The sequence below is a fragment of the Mus caroli genome, unplaced genomic scaffold, assembly GCF_978045245.1.
Source record: "Mus caroli unplaced genomic scaffold, Mus_caroli_1 scaffold_7, whole genome shotgun sequence".
In the NCBI taxonomy this organism is placed as follows: domain Eukaryota; kingdom Metazoa; phylum Chordata; class Mammalia; order Rodentia; family Muridae; genus Mus; species Mus caroli.
In genome coordinates, this window is record NW_028227262.1 from 32,244,123 (window position 1) to 32,258,775 (window position 14,653).

Consider the following 14,653-nt stretch of genomic DNA (forward strand, 5'->3'; position numbering starts at 1 on the left):
GTATTCCAAACTAAACACACAAATCTAAAGATCTGAATCTATGCTATGATTCATATATGAGAACACATAGCACGTGTCTGTATCCGGGTCATGTCCTTTAGTATTGTGTTTCCATCCATTTACCTGAAGATTTTTATGTTTTGGCAGCTGAACAAAATCCCATTATAAATAAGTACCGCATCCTCATTATCCATTCGCCAGCCAAAGGCTATCCAGGCTGTTTCCTTGTCTCTGCAGCTGCCTTCACGAATAAATGACAGGGCACCCGCCTCATCTGTCCCAATGCCGCAGGCTAGCACAGGCATCAGTCTCTGCATCCCCTCCTCTTACTTCCGTCTGGCTGATGCTTGATCTCTTAAGGCAGGTTTGTAAGCATTAAGTGAAGTAACCCAGACACTAAAACAGTTATCGCAGGGTCCTTAGCATCAACACAAATCCCCTTCCACTCCCAGTCCTCTTACTTCTGGGCCGTCTCTCCTCTCCCTATGGCCTCATTTTCTTTACTGATGTGTGGGCGGGAAAGGGTATCCCAGCTTCCCCATTTGAAAACACTCTCATCACAAAATCCCTTTGTAAAGAAAGGCTTTATTGCTACCTTTAGACACCCCGAGGATAGCACAAACAAATCCCCTGTACAGAGAATTATCCAAGCAGTAATACTGAGAAATAATGAACATACACAAAAAGATTAAAAAATTAGACATTTAGATTACTAGAAATTTTCCAAGAAAAATTTAAAATGTGAAGTGCTTTTTAGAAACTACACTACACACACCAGTGTAAATTTGGTTTTTATTAACAATCAACTTGAAACATTGCATCTAAATGTGCACCAGTTACACGCCTTCATCACTCACTCCCGACACAGAGACAAGTGCCTTTTCTCTCCCTATGCTTTGGGCTTTCCTTGAGCTGCAGCTATAAGCTGCATTATTCCAAACCAGATTTGAACAGGTAGAATGAAATATATACATGTGCATCTAATAACACCCACAAGATTACAGCTTGCCTTTCCCCTGTCACTTAGATACTACCCCAGGCCTTGAACTGCCCTATCCCCCACCGCCTGAGCCTGCACATCTGTGCCCACTGGGACATCCCCCAGGCTTGGAAACTAAGCCTACTTAGCGAAGAGTGTCCTGAAGCCAGAAAGGAGAGACAGAGAGACCTAGACTAAGACAGTGTTTACATTCCAGGAAAATCTTGTGATACACTTGAGCATAACCCCCAACTACTCACTTGTGGCAGCTAAAGTCAAAGCTGTGCGAATGGGTCTGTGACATACGGGGTAAAGGCCAAGTTAGAGGGCTGCCAGTGACACCCTGAGACGACTTCCTCCTTCATTTGACCCACAAGCACAAGCCCTCCTGGCCTGAGGTCTCCCTCATCCTAGATCTGCTTGGTCCAGCTACATGCCATCTTCCCACTATATCTAAGCTCAAAGTCAGGAACAATGGGGTAGACAGATAGCCCTGCAAAATTACTCAAGAGGCCAAAGAGGCAAGGACTAGGAGAGTCTGGGCAGACCTAGAGCTCTGCCAGATGCTTCGCAGCCGTGCCTTGCCAGTCTCCTGCACTGAGTCACAATGTGTAGTTGTTTACTAGATCAGAGAACCTTCAGGGAAAACGAGCAAGAGGTGGCTGGCAGGGGAAGGATGAAGGACAGAGTTCATCAGAGAAGCCAGAGAAGAGATAGCATCAGGCCTTCCTGAAATAAAGGGAACAACATGAAGCCATGCTTCCAAAGCCACCTATCTATGTGGGAGTGCAAGCCCCCCTAGGGCAGCTGTGCAGAGACAACCCCCATTGAGGGACGCTTTCTTCTCTACAAATGCCGCCATCTTCATGTGACTGCCCACCCAATGTTGGAACATCTTGTCACAGACAGATGGACAGGGTCAGAGACTCGCCGCCGCAGCAGCTGCTAAAAGGAATAGTCAGAGCTTAGTGGGCAGTCTGTAGCTGCCTGGTGTCCTCACTGAGTGTGAGTAATTGCACTTTGGGGCACAGTGAGCACAGGGAGGCTTATGTGGTCTGGGAGAGAGAGGGCAGGCTGACCTAACAGGTGGGCCCATTAGATAATGGCTGAAAGCCCTGGCAGAACAGCTCCACAACTGAACTCCATGAGTCCAGGGAGTAGACAAGGGGATAGCAGGACAGAACTTGCTTCCACAAGCCTTCCTGCTAGCCTCCACCTGCTTCTGAAAACTAAGCACGGGGCTTCTACTAGGAACTACAAAAGATTCATCTTCGGTTTGCCTTGGTCTCTGGAGAAGACAGGTGAAGCAGCCAAAGCTCAGGGAGATGGACCCTAGGCATTGCCCTGGCCACCTCAGGAGAATCTGAAGACCCTGTAGCCGACAGCAGCCACTTGGAGAGTAGTACACTTCTGCGGTTCCTCTTGTCACATTGTAAGTTGACTATTGCCTGGCACTTTGACAATGGCCTTCAAGAAAAAAAAATGTTCAACAAACTTTTTAAAGGGGCAATGGCCACTTAGCAGTAATGATTTGATTTTGTCTGTCTTGTGAAAAAATCGTGCAGGAGGTAACCCCAAGACAGAATAGGTCACATTGGAGCTAAGGACCCTAGCGATCCTGTCAAGTCTGCTTAAGGCAATAAGTGGGTATGAGGCCAGGTCAGTGACACAGTGGTGATGCAATTAGCTGACTGCTCACCCAAGGCCTGATCCCAGAGCTGGCCTGTTGACCTCCCAGGCCTCAGCAGTGACTCCACAGAACTTTGTCAGCACAGGGGACAGCAGAGGTGGATTACAGGGGTGTCCCCAATGTGTACCTACTACATCTGGAGACATCTGTCAGTCAAAGGAGCATTTTTTTAATCCATTAGATCTCAAAACCCTTCCATTTCAATGCTCACAACAAAGAAATGTATGGGTGGGCTTGTGAGATAGGACTTTTCAGGAAACAGGCTCAAAACCAGAGCTCAAAACCAGAATTACACTCTTAGCATCCATTAATTCCCATGGAGTCTCAGACCTGTCTGTCTTGCTTAAAGTCTGAAGTCTTTTCTGGACATGAAAGGACATCTACTACTCAGAATATATAAGGCAGAAATGGTTTCAGTTTGATTTTGATGCAAAGAGATAACAGGCAATAAAGAGAACATTTCTAAATGTGACACGTGTTTAAACATGTCACTCCCATTAAACACAGGAATTCCAAAATAAAAACTCTCATAAAGTGCTCTTTTCTCAGTGAGTCACACACCAGCAGACACAGCCCAAGGCCTTGTCTGCCCCCGAGCAAGGTGGTGGCATCAGCTGAGCGAGGCAGGGGCTGCAGGGCTGCTGTCTGGAGGCATTGCTCCCTTGCCACTCCTAGCTCTCGTTAGTGTGAGGGACCCTCCCAGCAGCAGCAGCCCTCCCGCACCATGCTGCTCTGTCCTCTGGAGACCCTCCATCACCCGCCTCCCCTCTCCATGCTGCTCTGTCTTCTGCTTTAGCTTTTTACTTCCATAATCTGCTCAAGACCAGGGGCTGGAACTCAGCCAGCTCCTTGTCATGGATACATGGGGTCTCCCACCTTCCCAGACCACAGAGAAGCCTGGCAGAATGGGACCCAGTGGTACCTGCCCCACAAGAATTCTAGGAGGGTTGAGAAAAAGAGAGGCCACTAAAAATAGTCACCTGCCCAGTCTATGCTATTAAACGACAGAAAGAAGGAACACAACTGGCAGTAAACAAATTCCTTCAGCTGTTGGTGGACATCAAGGAAATGACACCCTCACATGGTCAGACGGTAATAATTTCTGCTCCAGTGTCTTCAGGCTCTGTGCAAGAAGAATTTGTGTTGGAATGACACATTCCATGTCCTTCTTTATTTTCAAGGGTGGGCTCTGTAAGTGCAGACTTTTCAAAAATATTCTTTTTACTTGTTTCTGGACAGTTCTGAACATAGATCACTCTATTGTAAGCCTTGAGTCTTTTCCATAACTGTAGGTACACCTTGCACTGAACATACATAAAGAGAAGTCCTCCGGTGAAGCCGATGGCCACAACTACCAGCTTCGTCCAGAAAGGCCACTCTAGGATTCCTGCAGGGGAGACTCAGTTAGCTCATCAGAAGGTCTCATGTCAGAAGGAAGCAGGACAGAGCTTCTGAACGCCCACAACCGCTCAGTACATTTCTGACTCATCAAGTCCTCCCTCCCCAAAAGGAGCAGGAAGTGCTCTCAATGTAGTTTACTCTGCTCTCCCAGGAAGCAGAGCTCTAAACCCCAGAACCTCAGGCCCCAGGACCTGTGTACAGCACTCACCTCACGGCCCATGTACTCACCTGTTACCTGACCCTGCTTGATCTCCTCTGCTGTGCGGTCAATGAGCACATACAAGGACCAGACCACACAGGTGATAGCAATGACATGGAAAGTCACTGAGCACATGATCTTCCTGCGCTCACTGGCAGTCATCTGCAACTTCTCCCACTGGAAGACAACACAGGGATGTGAGGCTCAGCTTCAGAGCAAAGGATCCCAATGGGAAGCAGTAAGCGTTGCCCATGGCTAGGAGAAGCTTCCCTTCCCTCCCTTTCCTAGGCCAGATCAATCTCCCCAAACATACAAAACTACGTTAAGCCAGTTGGCTTCAATGACGTAGCAGACAAAGCCAACTTTCTGTACAATGAAGAGAAGCCAGGACTGAGACGAGCAGTGACCTCCCATGAGCTAGTCTCTTACTCCCGCAGTCAGACAATGAAGACTTGACAAAAGGAGTATGGCAGCTGAGCCGCAACTGCTAGGGTCAGGTCTGTGCTAACTGGTGACACTGCAGCACACCAGGAACGGGTCTCATAGGTGCTGGGAAGGGGAATGGCAGAAGGCTCTCACTCTTTGGTCCTCTGCTACTTTGGTAGCAACAGCTTGAAACCGATGCTGAAGAGTTCCTGAACATGGGATGGATCCCCGGGTGGGATAGTCTCTGGATAGTCCATCCTTTCTGGGAAGGGAGGCCCCTTGGTATTGCAAACTTTATATGCCCCAGTACAGGGGAATGCCAGGGCCAAGAAGTGGGAGTGGGTGGGTAGGGGAACAGGGTGGAGGGAGGGTATAGGGAACTTTCGGGATAGCATTTGAAATGTATATAAAGAAAATATCTAATATAAAAAAAAAAAAGAGTTCCTGAACAGCCAGGTGTGGTAGCGCACACCTTTAATCCCAGCACTCGAGAGGCAGAGGCAGGCGGATTTCTGAGTTCGAGGCCAGCCTGGTCTACAAAGTGAGTTCCAGGACAGCCAGGGCTATACAGAGAAACCCTGTCTCAAAAAAAAAAAAAAAAAAAAGAGTTCCTGAACAAGCAGCTCTGCCAGTGCAGTCCCTCTAGGAGGTCATTAACTTATTCCAAACACATTGACCTAGTCATTTACTGGTTTCCAAATCAGAAGAAAAGACATAAAAGTAGAAAGAAGAAAGTGTAAACATTTTGCATATCTTCTGCTAATGATGGGTACAGACTGTCAGGCTAAGTTGCAAACAGAGCTTCATTAATGATCTATACTACCCAAGTGTTACAGGATCATGTGACAGATTACACCAAGTAGGTCCCAGGAAACTCTGACCAGGCAGAACATTTTCTTGAGCAGTTTGCACCTGCCTTCTCTAACATGCAACTGCTTTCTGTTGGGGTTTCAGAAGTAGCACAGTTCCTGAATCAGCACCTTGTGTCTTCTGTGCCTGGTTCTCACTCTTTCCTACGATACCAATGGCTCAACCCTTTCACACTCCCGCAGTGCTCACATTCACCACCCCAAGGATACTTTTCTCCACAGGCAACCTGGCCCCTGCCTATTAAAGCCTGTTCACTCTACCTGCAAATCTTACACACTGGGGAGAAGCACTCCCCAAGTCAAACCATCTACAATGCCCCTCCTCCCATGAGACTGCCCCACGAGGAGCACTTCTTTCTGTGTGCTCCACTGCCAGCTAACAGCATTTAATCGGCCCCAAATGGAAAGTTTCCTAGCAACTTATATATTAATGCTTTTGGCACAGTAGGAACCTTTTTTCTCCTTCCAAATATGATCTTTTGTGCTGGGCAGAGAGAGAAGTATGAAACTGACAAGTATGGATGGGAAGGCAGCAGTGACTTGGGGGCCTCCTTATGTAGTCATTCTTTCAGCTAGCAAATACTTAGCACAGACATACACAAACTGTGCTGAACTAGACTCAGTGTTGGAGATATTCATCACTAAGTGTGCTAACAAGAGACACAAAACAGCTGACATATAAGAAATTAAATGCTGAGCAAGATGTCACAGGATAGTTGGTGGTCAAAGGAGAGAAGAGCAAGAAGAAAACAGTGTCAGTGTGATGGAAAGAGAAGCAGCATGAAGGAAGGCCAGACCTGAGCCATTACCATCAGAAGTAAGGCTCGACAGCAAGCACTCCAGCCTCAATTTCTAAAGCAGTGAACACAGCTGCCCAGGTACAGTCTGAAAGGACGACTCTGCCGAGCACCCACCCCCTTCTCACGTACTTTCCTCAAAGGTTTCAGCTTGGTCTCCATGATGAACTCGTACTTGCAGAGTTCACAGCAGCGTGTGTCAGAACTCTTGATCCACTGCTGCAGGCAAGCCTGATGCACGAAATGGAGGCTCCCTGTGCAGTGACAGGGGGTGATCAGAGGGCTCTCGTCATCCCCTTCACAGTGGCAGATCCTGTGGTGGAAGGGAACTAGTCAGTGAAAAGAAGGGTTCTAGGAGGGAAGATGGTGCTGCACCAGAAGGCCAATTCCTTCACAAACCAAAGGTCAGAAATGAAAACCATAAAAGTGACTGTCAGCACAGAGACACACAAGCACGAATGAGAAAAATCACGATTAGCTGAACGTCAGCTTACCACAGCAGCAACGTCAGGATGGCAGTTGGCAACAGAAAGGGAAGAACGATACAAAAAAATGACAAAATAGGCATTTTTAGGGTAGACTTCAAACTTTCAAAGATAAAATTTAGGCAACAATAAAGACACCTTCCAGAATATAAGACATTAGAGGGAAAACATCTATGTAAACCAAAACAAGCACTCTCACCTCCAAAACACTACAGTGGCTTAAAAGGCTTGCTTGCTAGTGAAACCACACCCTCAAGTCACATGCACAACAGCCACACCCTCCCACCCTCTCTTGGAAACTGAGCAGAGACCAAGTACTTTGTATGCACTTAAAACTCACCATGGTTCTGCAACTTCCTTTCTTTCGGGTACTCTCAGAGCATGAGTGAGGATTATTAAAGCCGCCATTACTCCCAAGGAGTCATCTTGGATTCAACCACTAACCTCCATGAACTTAGGCTTTTGAGAACAGAAATGTTTTTCAACAGCTGAGCAACAGGTAGAACTGCTATTCTGAAGAGGGCCTGGCCCAGCCTGGCTAGAGTAATGGGTTACTTGTGTCAGGAACAGGTTAGCGGCTGGCACTGGGAAGGGAAAGTGAGGGAGGCCCAGCACTGAGGTCAGAAGAGACCGACGAGGATGCTGTGCAGGAAGAGAGTTGGGAAGAAGAGTTTGGACTTGGACAACACCCCTAACGTAAGAGGGAGGCAAGAAGCGAAGGAAGGGTGTGGGCAGGCCACTGGAGACCAGCCCCTCCCACACTCATGGGGGCAAGCAAGTACTAGTTCTTCCTATATATTTAGGCAAAGCCTGCTTATTTTGCTCAGAGGAGTCGGCAAGGCCTTTAATATGTGTAGTTTCTGCATCTTAGGAAATTAGTTTCCAAACACTGTCACTGTATGGAAAACATGATTTTGCTCTATAGCTGGCAATAGATGTCTTGCTACTTCACCTTCCAGAAACTTCACATATTAAATCAGGGTAATAAGGTTATAAAGGTATTAGCAGAAACAGCCAGATGGTGGTTCCTGGCAAACCAACCTGCAGGCATCCCCTGAAGTGGACACAGGAGAGATGGGAGTACATTTTTCAGAGAGCAGAGAAGGACAATCCAGGTCACTGTCCTTCTCTACTGAGCAGAGGGGTGCACGCAGGACCCTGTTCTTCAATTTGGCAGATGATGTATCCTCAAAGACGTCGTCATCTCCCATTTCATCAGAACAGAAGTCCATGCTCCCTGCCAGCCAGCTGGAGGACTTGGCAGTATGCAGATGACTGGCATGGCTCTCCAGCTCATGGAACCTATGTAGGCTGCTGGCACTAGAGCCACGGGAGAGTGAGAACAGGTACCGGAGTAGTCGCTGGCTTCTCAACCTGGCCTCGCCATCAGCTTTTTCCTCCAAAAGTGGGATGCGCACGCTTCCCTTGCCAGCTTCCCTCTTTGAGACAGCTGAATGGTTGGTAGAAAGGGATAAGATAGGAGAGTGTTTGGAATGGCTGAGGGGTGGGCAGTGCTCTGCTCTTTTTTCTTTATGATGGAGCCTGTTCTTTTTGAGAGATGAACCTTGAGGAAGCACCAATTTCCCTTCAGAACAAGTTCTTTCCATATAGTCAAAACTTTCCAAAGTCTCCTGGGTCTTCTCACCCACGTCACTGAGTGACTTTGAGAATCTGAGTGCTCTTCTGGTCTTGGTATTTTTAGCAGGCGTCAAGACTTGGTCCCAGTCTGAACCAAAGGGATTTTTCTTTGATGCCTGTAATGTGTCTTTACATAGAACTGTCACAGTGAGCCCTTGTGTCAGAGAACTCTGGCATGGAGGAGCTTTCAAGACAACAGCAGACTGCACGGGACTGAAGTGACAACACTCAGAAAACACTGCACTGGAACTGCATGCAGAACAGTGGGATAAAGCACAGAAAGGAGAAACAAGTTTAAAGAGAGCAGACATCAAAGTGGGGAAAGGAGGCTGCGTTGTAACTTGGCGAGCAAACAGCACATAAAACCAGGCTGTTCAGACCAAAGGTGGAATGACCAAGCAAATGGAAACCTGAGAGTTCTGGGCCACCACAGGCCACAGGAGCAGGTGAAGCAGAGTGTTACCTGCAGATGTCCTGGTTGGATGGTGTGACAGAAGTGCGAGAGAAGGCAGACACTGGAGCCGTCGTGGATGGAGGACTACTCCCAGCCTGCAATGATACACTTCAGTCAGTGTTTATGAAGATGACGAGAGACCCAGACACACTGTCTCCTCATGAATGGCAAAGGATAGAAAAATCAAATAACATCTGCTATTTCCCACTGCTTTGAGAGGAATATGTATTAGATTCTTTGTTGTGTTTTGTTGAGACAAGTTCTCATTTTATAGTTTTAGCTGGTCTGAAACTATGTAGATCAGGCTGTCCTGAACTCACAGAGATCACCCTGCCTCTGCCTCTGCCTCATGAGGGCTGAGATTAAAGTCACCACTATGCCTGACTGGGATAATCATTAGCTCCCTACAAGTCCAGGCAAAGCAATTCTTAATTTTTCTTACTTGTAGAAAAAAATGTAACTAGGAGATACTTTGAGACCACAGACTATCACTTCCAAGCTCTGAAGATTCTGTAGCCCTTCCCCACTAAGCATATAAACTTAATTACTTTGCATATGCAAATCAGGAAACTGAGTCCAATAAGGCACTCTACCAATGTGAAGGAAAGTATGCAAGGAGTCTTGTCTTCACCTGGCTCCTGAGACAACCCTCCTCAAGGTTGGCAAGTGGTTCTCTACCTGACCACTTCACACAGAATCCAAGTGCTGGGCCCCAAAACCTTACTGCCCTGTATCAACTCTAGGCTCCAAGGATCCTGTGGCTAAAGAGAAGATGGAGCAAAAGATGCCTCTCAAGAAGTCTAACCTTGAAATTGTGAATTAAGGGACATACTTAAGAAATTTAAACTTAAAAGAGCTAAGAGGACAATAGGTCTATGAGCAGTGGTGAACAAGCCAGAACGAGGGGAAAGATCCAGATAGGATTTATCACAGTGAGAAGTGGGTGGAAGAAGAGCTGAGAAAGATGTAAAACCTCTGCGACTCCTGGGTTTAGCAACACTCCCTCTTTAGCTTTCGGGGCTCTGGCCCCTTCACATACTGACAATGACAACATGTGCTAGGTGTGGAATCTGTGAGGCTTTACTGTTGTACAAATCTCATGGGACACTTCAAGACCTAGATGACACAGGCCAGTTACTCCACGTGGCCTCCTGAGCTGGAGCTAATGAGATGGGTGAGGCTGCTGCCGGTGTAATGCAAAGTACTGTTTTACAGTACTGGCTTTATTTACAATATATCTTTTATTGTCTTCCCATATAGCTCGGCCCTCAAACCCATGGTCCTTGCTTCAACCTCCCAAATGCGGGGGTTGCAGTGTGTGCCACTTGCCTGGCTTACAGCAGGAGAATGCACTCTAAACTAATGATACCTATAGCAAGCAGACCAGTGACAGAATTGTTTATAATTACACCTGGTTTATGAACTATACTTCTGTGGAACCAGCAGCACAGAGGATTTGTACCAGCATCAACACAAGCACATGACTGGTGGAGCTGTTCAACGTATTCAGAAAGCTACAGTGTTCCTGGAGGAATTTTCCAGCTGCATTTCGATCTGATGGAACCACTGCCATAACGATTTAGTCCACTGCTGCCTAAAACGTCATGGTGTGGCACACACCTATGAGCACATCCCTGATTCCTTAGAACAGGGAGCCTGAGTGACAATCTGCTCCAAGTAACCCAAGATTCTGCAGGAAACAGAATCATGTTCCTTGAGTAAGTTCCCATCACAGTTCAACCTTAGGTAGAACTTGCCCTGTGACTCCAGAGAGCTCCATGCTGGCCCACAATTCTCAGAGTGAGAACTAGTCTCACTTTCTAAGTGCACCCTAGGAGGATACTCTTATCTTGGCACACTACCAATGGGACATCAGGCATCAAACACAGCACTGCCACCACCTAAAAGCTGACTGCTGTCCTGCATTATCAATACCCAAGCATTCCAGACTAGAAAGAAGTCATGTAACACAAAATTAAACATCTCTAATCCAACTTAATGTCAAGAGAAGATACATGCTAATATGATGTATGTGTACAGTGAAGTCACTGGCATCACTCAGTCAGCACTCCTGAGCCATCAGTTCATCTGTATGGTCCACACTTTCTACAGATCCTGTGGTGGAGGAAAAACTAGTCATTGGGGAAGAGAACCTCAACTGAGAACATGCTTTTACCAGACTGACCTGTAGACAAGTCTGTGGAAGAATGTCTTTGATTAATGAATGAGAGATAAGGGTCCAGACCACTGTGGGCAGTACCACCAGTGGGCAAGGTAGTCCCAGGTTATAATAAGAAAGTAGGCTGAGCAAGCCATGGGGGCAAGCCAGTAAGCAATGTTCTTCCATGGGCTGCTTAAGTTCCTACCTCCAGATTTCTCCCTCGCCTTAAATTCTTGCCTTGGCTTCCCTAGGCAAGAAACTGTCTGTAAACAGTAAGATGAGGAAAGCCCTTTCCTCTCCCGAGCTGCATGGTTATATAGACTTTCTCAGAGCAATAGGAAGCAAACTAAGACACAGACTGGTACCAGGATCACAGGGTATTGCTTTACAGGATGTAGTTCTGTAGAATGTATGTTCATGTGCAGAACCCAAACTACTTGCTACTTACCACTCAAGGCCATATAGGTGTCCCATCTCACAACCCTTCTCTAGCCTTAGGCCCACTTATACTGTGCCCAGCCATGGAAATTCTCTCCTTTTAAGTATTCATAGCATTTTCACGAAGGCCATGTGTGCAGGCCAAGCTCGTCAGTCTCTCTCGTCAAAGGCAGCTGTGCTATGTGACAATAGGAGAGCATCGCAGGCCTCCACAGACAGGGACACACACACTGGAGCATGGTATTTTAGGAATCCTGTTTATCAGAGTACCTTTTAATTTCCTTCCCAGGAAGCTGGTGAAGGTTACTGTCCTCCCACTCCAAACTAAAAGGTAGTGATTTGCTGCTAACCACCCTCTCAGTAGACCTGACTTCATAAAGTAGACATGCCTCACTTGGTGTTTTAGTCACTGGGATATGCAGACTTAGATTATGTCTCAGAAAACTTGCAGTTTAGTGAAATTACTCTGAGAAAGCCATTGCTCCCTTCTATAAATAAATACCCAGCTGTTTCCAACCTAAACAGTGAGCCACAATTAAAGAAGAGGTCGCTCTGTGGCTGCTCTGATACATACATTGTGGCTCTTGCTGGAAGGCTGTGCCAAGAACCAGCCTTGCAAGAACAATTAACTAGTCTGGCCATTAAAAGTAAATAGATACAATATAGAATTCATGGGGAGAGTGCACCATAAAGAACTACTCAATACAAAAGCATTTGTATTACAAAGGACTCGGCGCTGCCTAGCAAGGAGCTCTAACACTGGGTTCCCTTCTCTCCTGGCCTGTTGGCACCCAGTCATGTGGACAGCAGTATGTCTCCAGTATAATGAGAGGCACGGGCACAGTATCACAAAGGAAAGCTGAGGCAGAAATGCTTTCTTAAGACTTGCCTTCCTAAAGTCTCCACAGCTGGAGTCTCAACAGAGTAATACACGTTTAGAACAATACTGAAGAATACTGAAGGCACCAGTTTCTCAGCAAAGAAGTCTTCATAACCCAGAAACTAAAGTTGTGACCATATAAGGTTCAAAACCATCAGTGGTGGGTTTGCACAAAGGTCTGTGTCTGTATCTGTGTATCACTCACTATTGAAACTTCCTTTAATTTTTCCTCACTATTGTAACTTCCTTTAAACAGTTAATTTTTCACTACAAAAAGTAATTCTTACAGTTTTAGGGTACTGGCAAAAGAGGCTTTTTGACTCCAGAGTCCTCGGTGTGCTCTGGGACCACTCCATTGAGCACCACCAGGCAGAGATTAATCACTTAAACATCAGGTTAAGGATCTGAAGAGACAGCTCTGTCAATAACCAAGTATGAGGACCTGAGTTGCATTCCTAGAGCCCACATGGCTGGTGGGAAGCAGCTTGGTGTTATGGTGCCCACTTCTAATCCCACCCCTGGAGAGGTGAAGCAGATGGATCCTGAAGGTTACTAGCCAGCCAGCCTGCCTCCTTGGCAAGTTCCAGGCTAGTGGGAGACCCTATCTCAAAAGACCAAGGTGGACAGCTTCTAAGATGCAACACCCAAGGCTGTCCTCCGGCCTCCACATGTACATGCACACACTTATACACATGTAAGTGTGCACACTCATTAAATTAATTACCAAGTCAAGACACAAGCCTGCTGCAAGGATCAAATAAAACCAGAGGAAAGGCAGGAGGGTCACGCATAGCTGCAGACCTCACCTCTGCTAGGACAGACCCTTTCTCACAGTACAGCCCTGCCTACCCTCCTCATGTTGAGAGAGCGTCTACACAGTCTCCTTGTCTTGAAAGCCTTAGTTCAAGGGGCACACTACTTCAAGATTAAACCACAGGCTGAGAATGCTGCCAATGAGAACACAGGACTTAACTAGACCTGATACTCCAAAGGCAGCTGAGTCTGAAGGTGGTAAATAAAACCAGCCATTTTAAAGTCCACACCACCTCTCTTCCCTAAACCACACACATTCTCTGGGTAAACACATATCAGCCTCAGGGTTTCATATGCATATAGGGAAAGCAGCCTACTACTGAGTAACTTCTATCATGTCTTAACACAAAAGAAGGTTGTCAGGCTAACTTAAAACTTCACCAGCCTCAGCAGACTAGGGTGCACCCAGTAGCCTGTCTTACTCAGCGCTAAGCCCCATGCCTTTTGTCTCTGGGGATGCTCCTATACTCATCTGCAGGGCTGTCTCTGCCTTGGATTTTCTTAACTCTCCTATCCCATATTTATACCTGGTTCATTTCTTCGATTATATCTACTAAGAATTATGAGGATGGAGAGATGACAGTGGGTAAGTTTGAATCTTCATAACTCTTGTAAAAAAAAAAAAAAAAGCATGCCCAGTGTTTGGGATAAGGGTAAAGACAGCAGATCCTAGAAGCTCAGTTGTTAACTAGTCTAACCTAATTTGAGCTCCAAGTTCAGTGAGTGACCCTATCTCAAAACAATATAAGGCAGAAAGCAAAGGAAAAAAATTCTAGATGCCAATCTCTAGCCTCCATCCATTCACACAGCACATACAACACACACACACACACATGCCTATGAACAGATGTTTCTAGAACAATATATCAACTGTGTATCAACCCTGTTTAAACACAATAACTAGAAAACATTAACAGAAGCCAAACAAGTCATGGCTCAAATTCAGAGATATGCTTGCCAACTAACATACTAGAATAACTAAAGAGATTAAATATGTCCAGTCTAACCTCTACCTTAGAATGTTTGATTAACAAGGTATATGGTACTCATGGTATATAACTACATTTTTCAGATCTCTGAAAATAGTCTAGAGTGAAGTGCTGGCCTTCTGCCACTACAGGACCAGAGAACTCTGAGGACACATCCATGGTCCTCAGGGTTATATTTCCCTCTCACGAAACCAAGTGCTGAGAATCTCTCGTGCCTGACATATGTGTCACCTGGAATAGGGGTTCACAGGGTCCTCTGGAGGCAAAATAACATTTGCATATTTGTGTTTCTGTGCTGCCTTTTATAAGCATATCACATGCACAAATTAAAATTACACCGAGAAATATGAAATCATGTCAAGATCCAACAGCAGAGGCCCCTGTGATTTGCTGACCCAGGCCAATTCCTGGCATCTAAGGCAGTTCCAGTTGGC

The 14,653-nt window shown here is 46.3% G+C and overlaps 1 protein-coding gene across 6 annotated transcripts in view; it reads right to left on the reverse strand.

Moving 5' to 3' along the window:
* Positions 1-565: 565 nt before the first annotated feature.
* Marchf8 (membrane associated ring-CH-type finger 8) overlaps positions 566-14,653 on the reverse strand; it is a 69,332-nt gene continuing 55,244 nt past the window's right edge. For 4 of the 6 annotated variants that reach the window (XM_085840137.1, XM_085840136.1, XM_085840135.1 and 1 more), the window contains 5 exons: positions 8,948-9,033; positions 7,888-8,733; positions 6,494-6,674; positions 4,299-4,446; positions 566-4,056 (listed from right to left, as the gene is read on the reverse strand). In XM_085840137.1, coding sequence (XP_085696263.1) covers positions 3,755-4,056; positions 4,299-4,446; positions 6,494-6,674; positions 7,888-8,733; positions 8,948-9,033 — 1,563 coding nt within the window. In that variant the 3' untranslated portion in view covers positions 566-3,754. The remainder of the gene's footprint in view (positions 4,057-4,298; positions 4,447-6,493; positions 6,675-7,887; positions 8,734-8,947; positions 9,034-14,653) is intronic. The other 2 variants (XM_021165885.3, XM_021165883.3) reach the window with 1 other exon arrangement.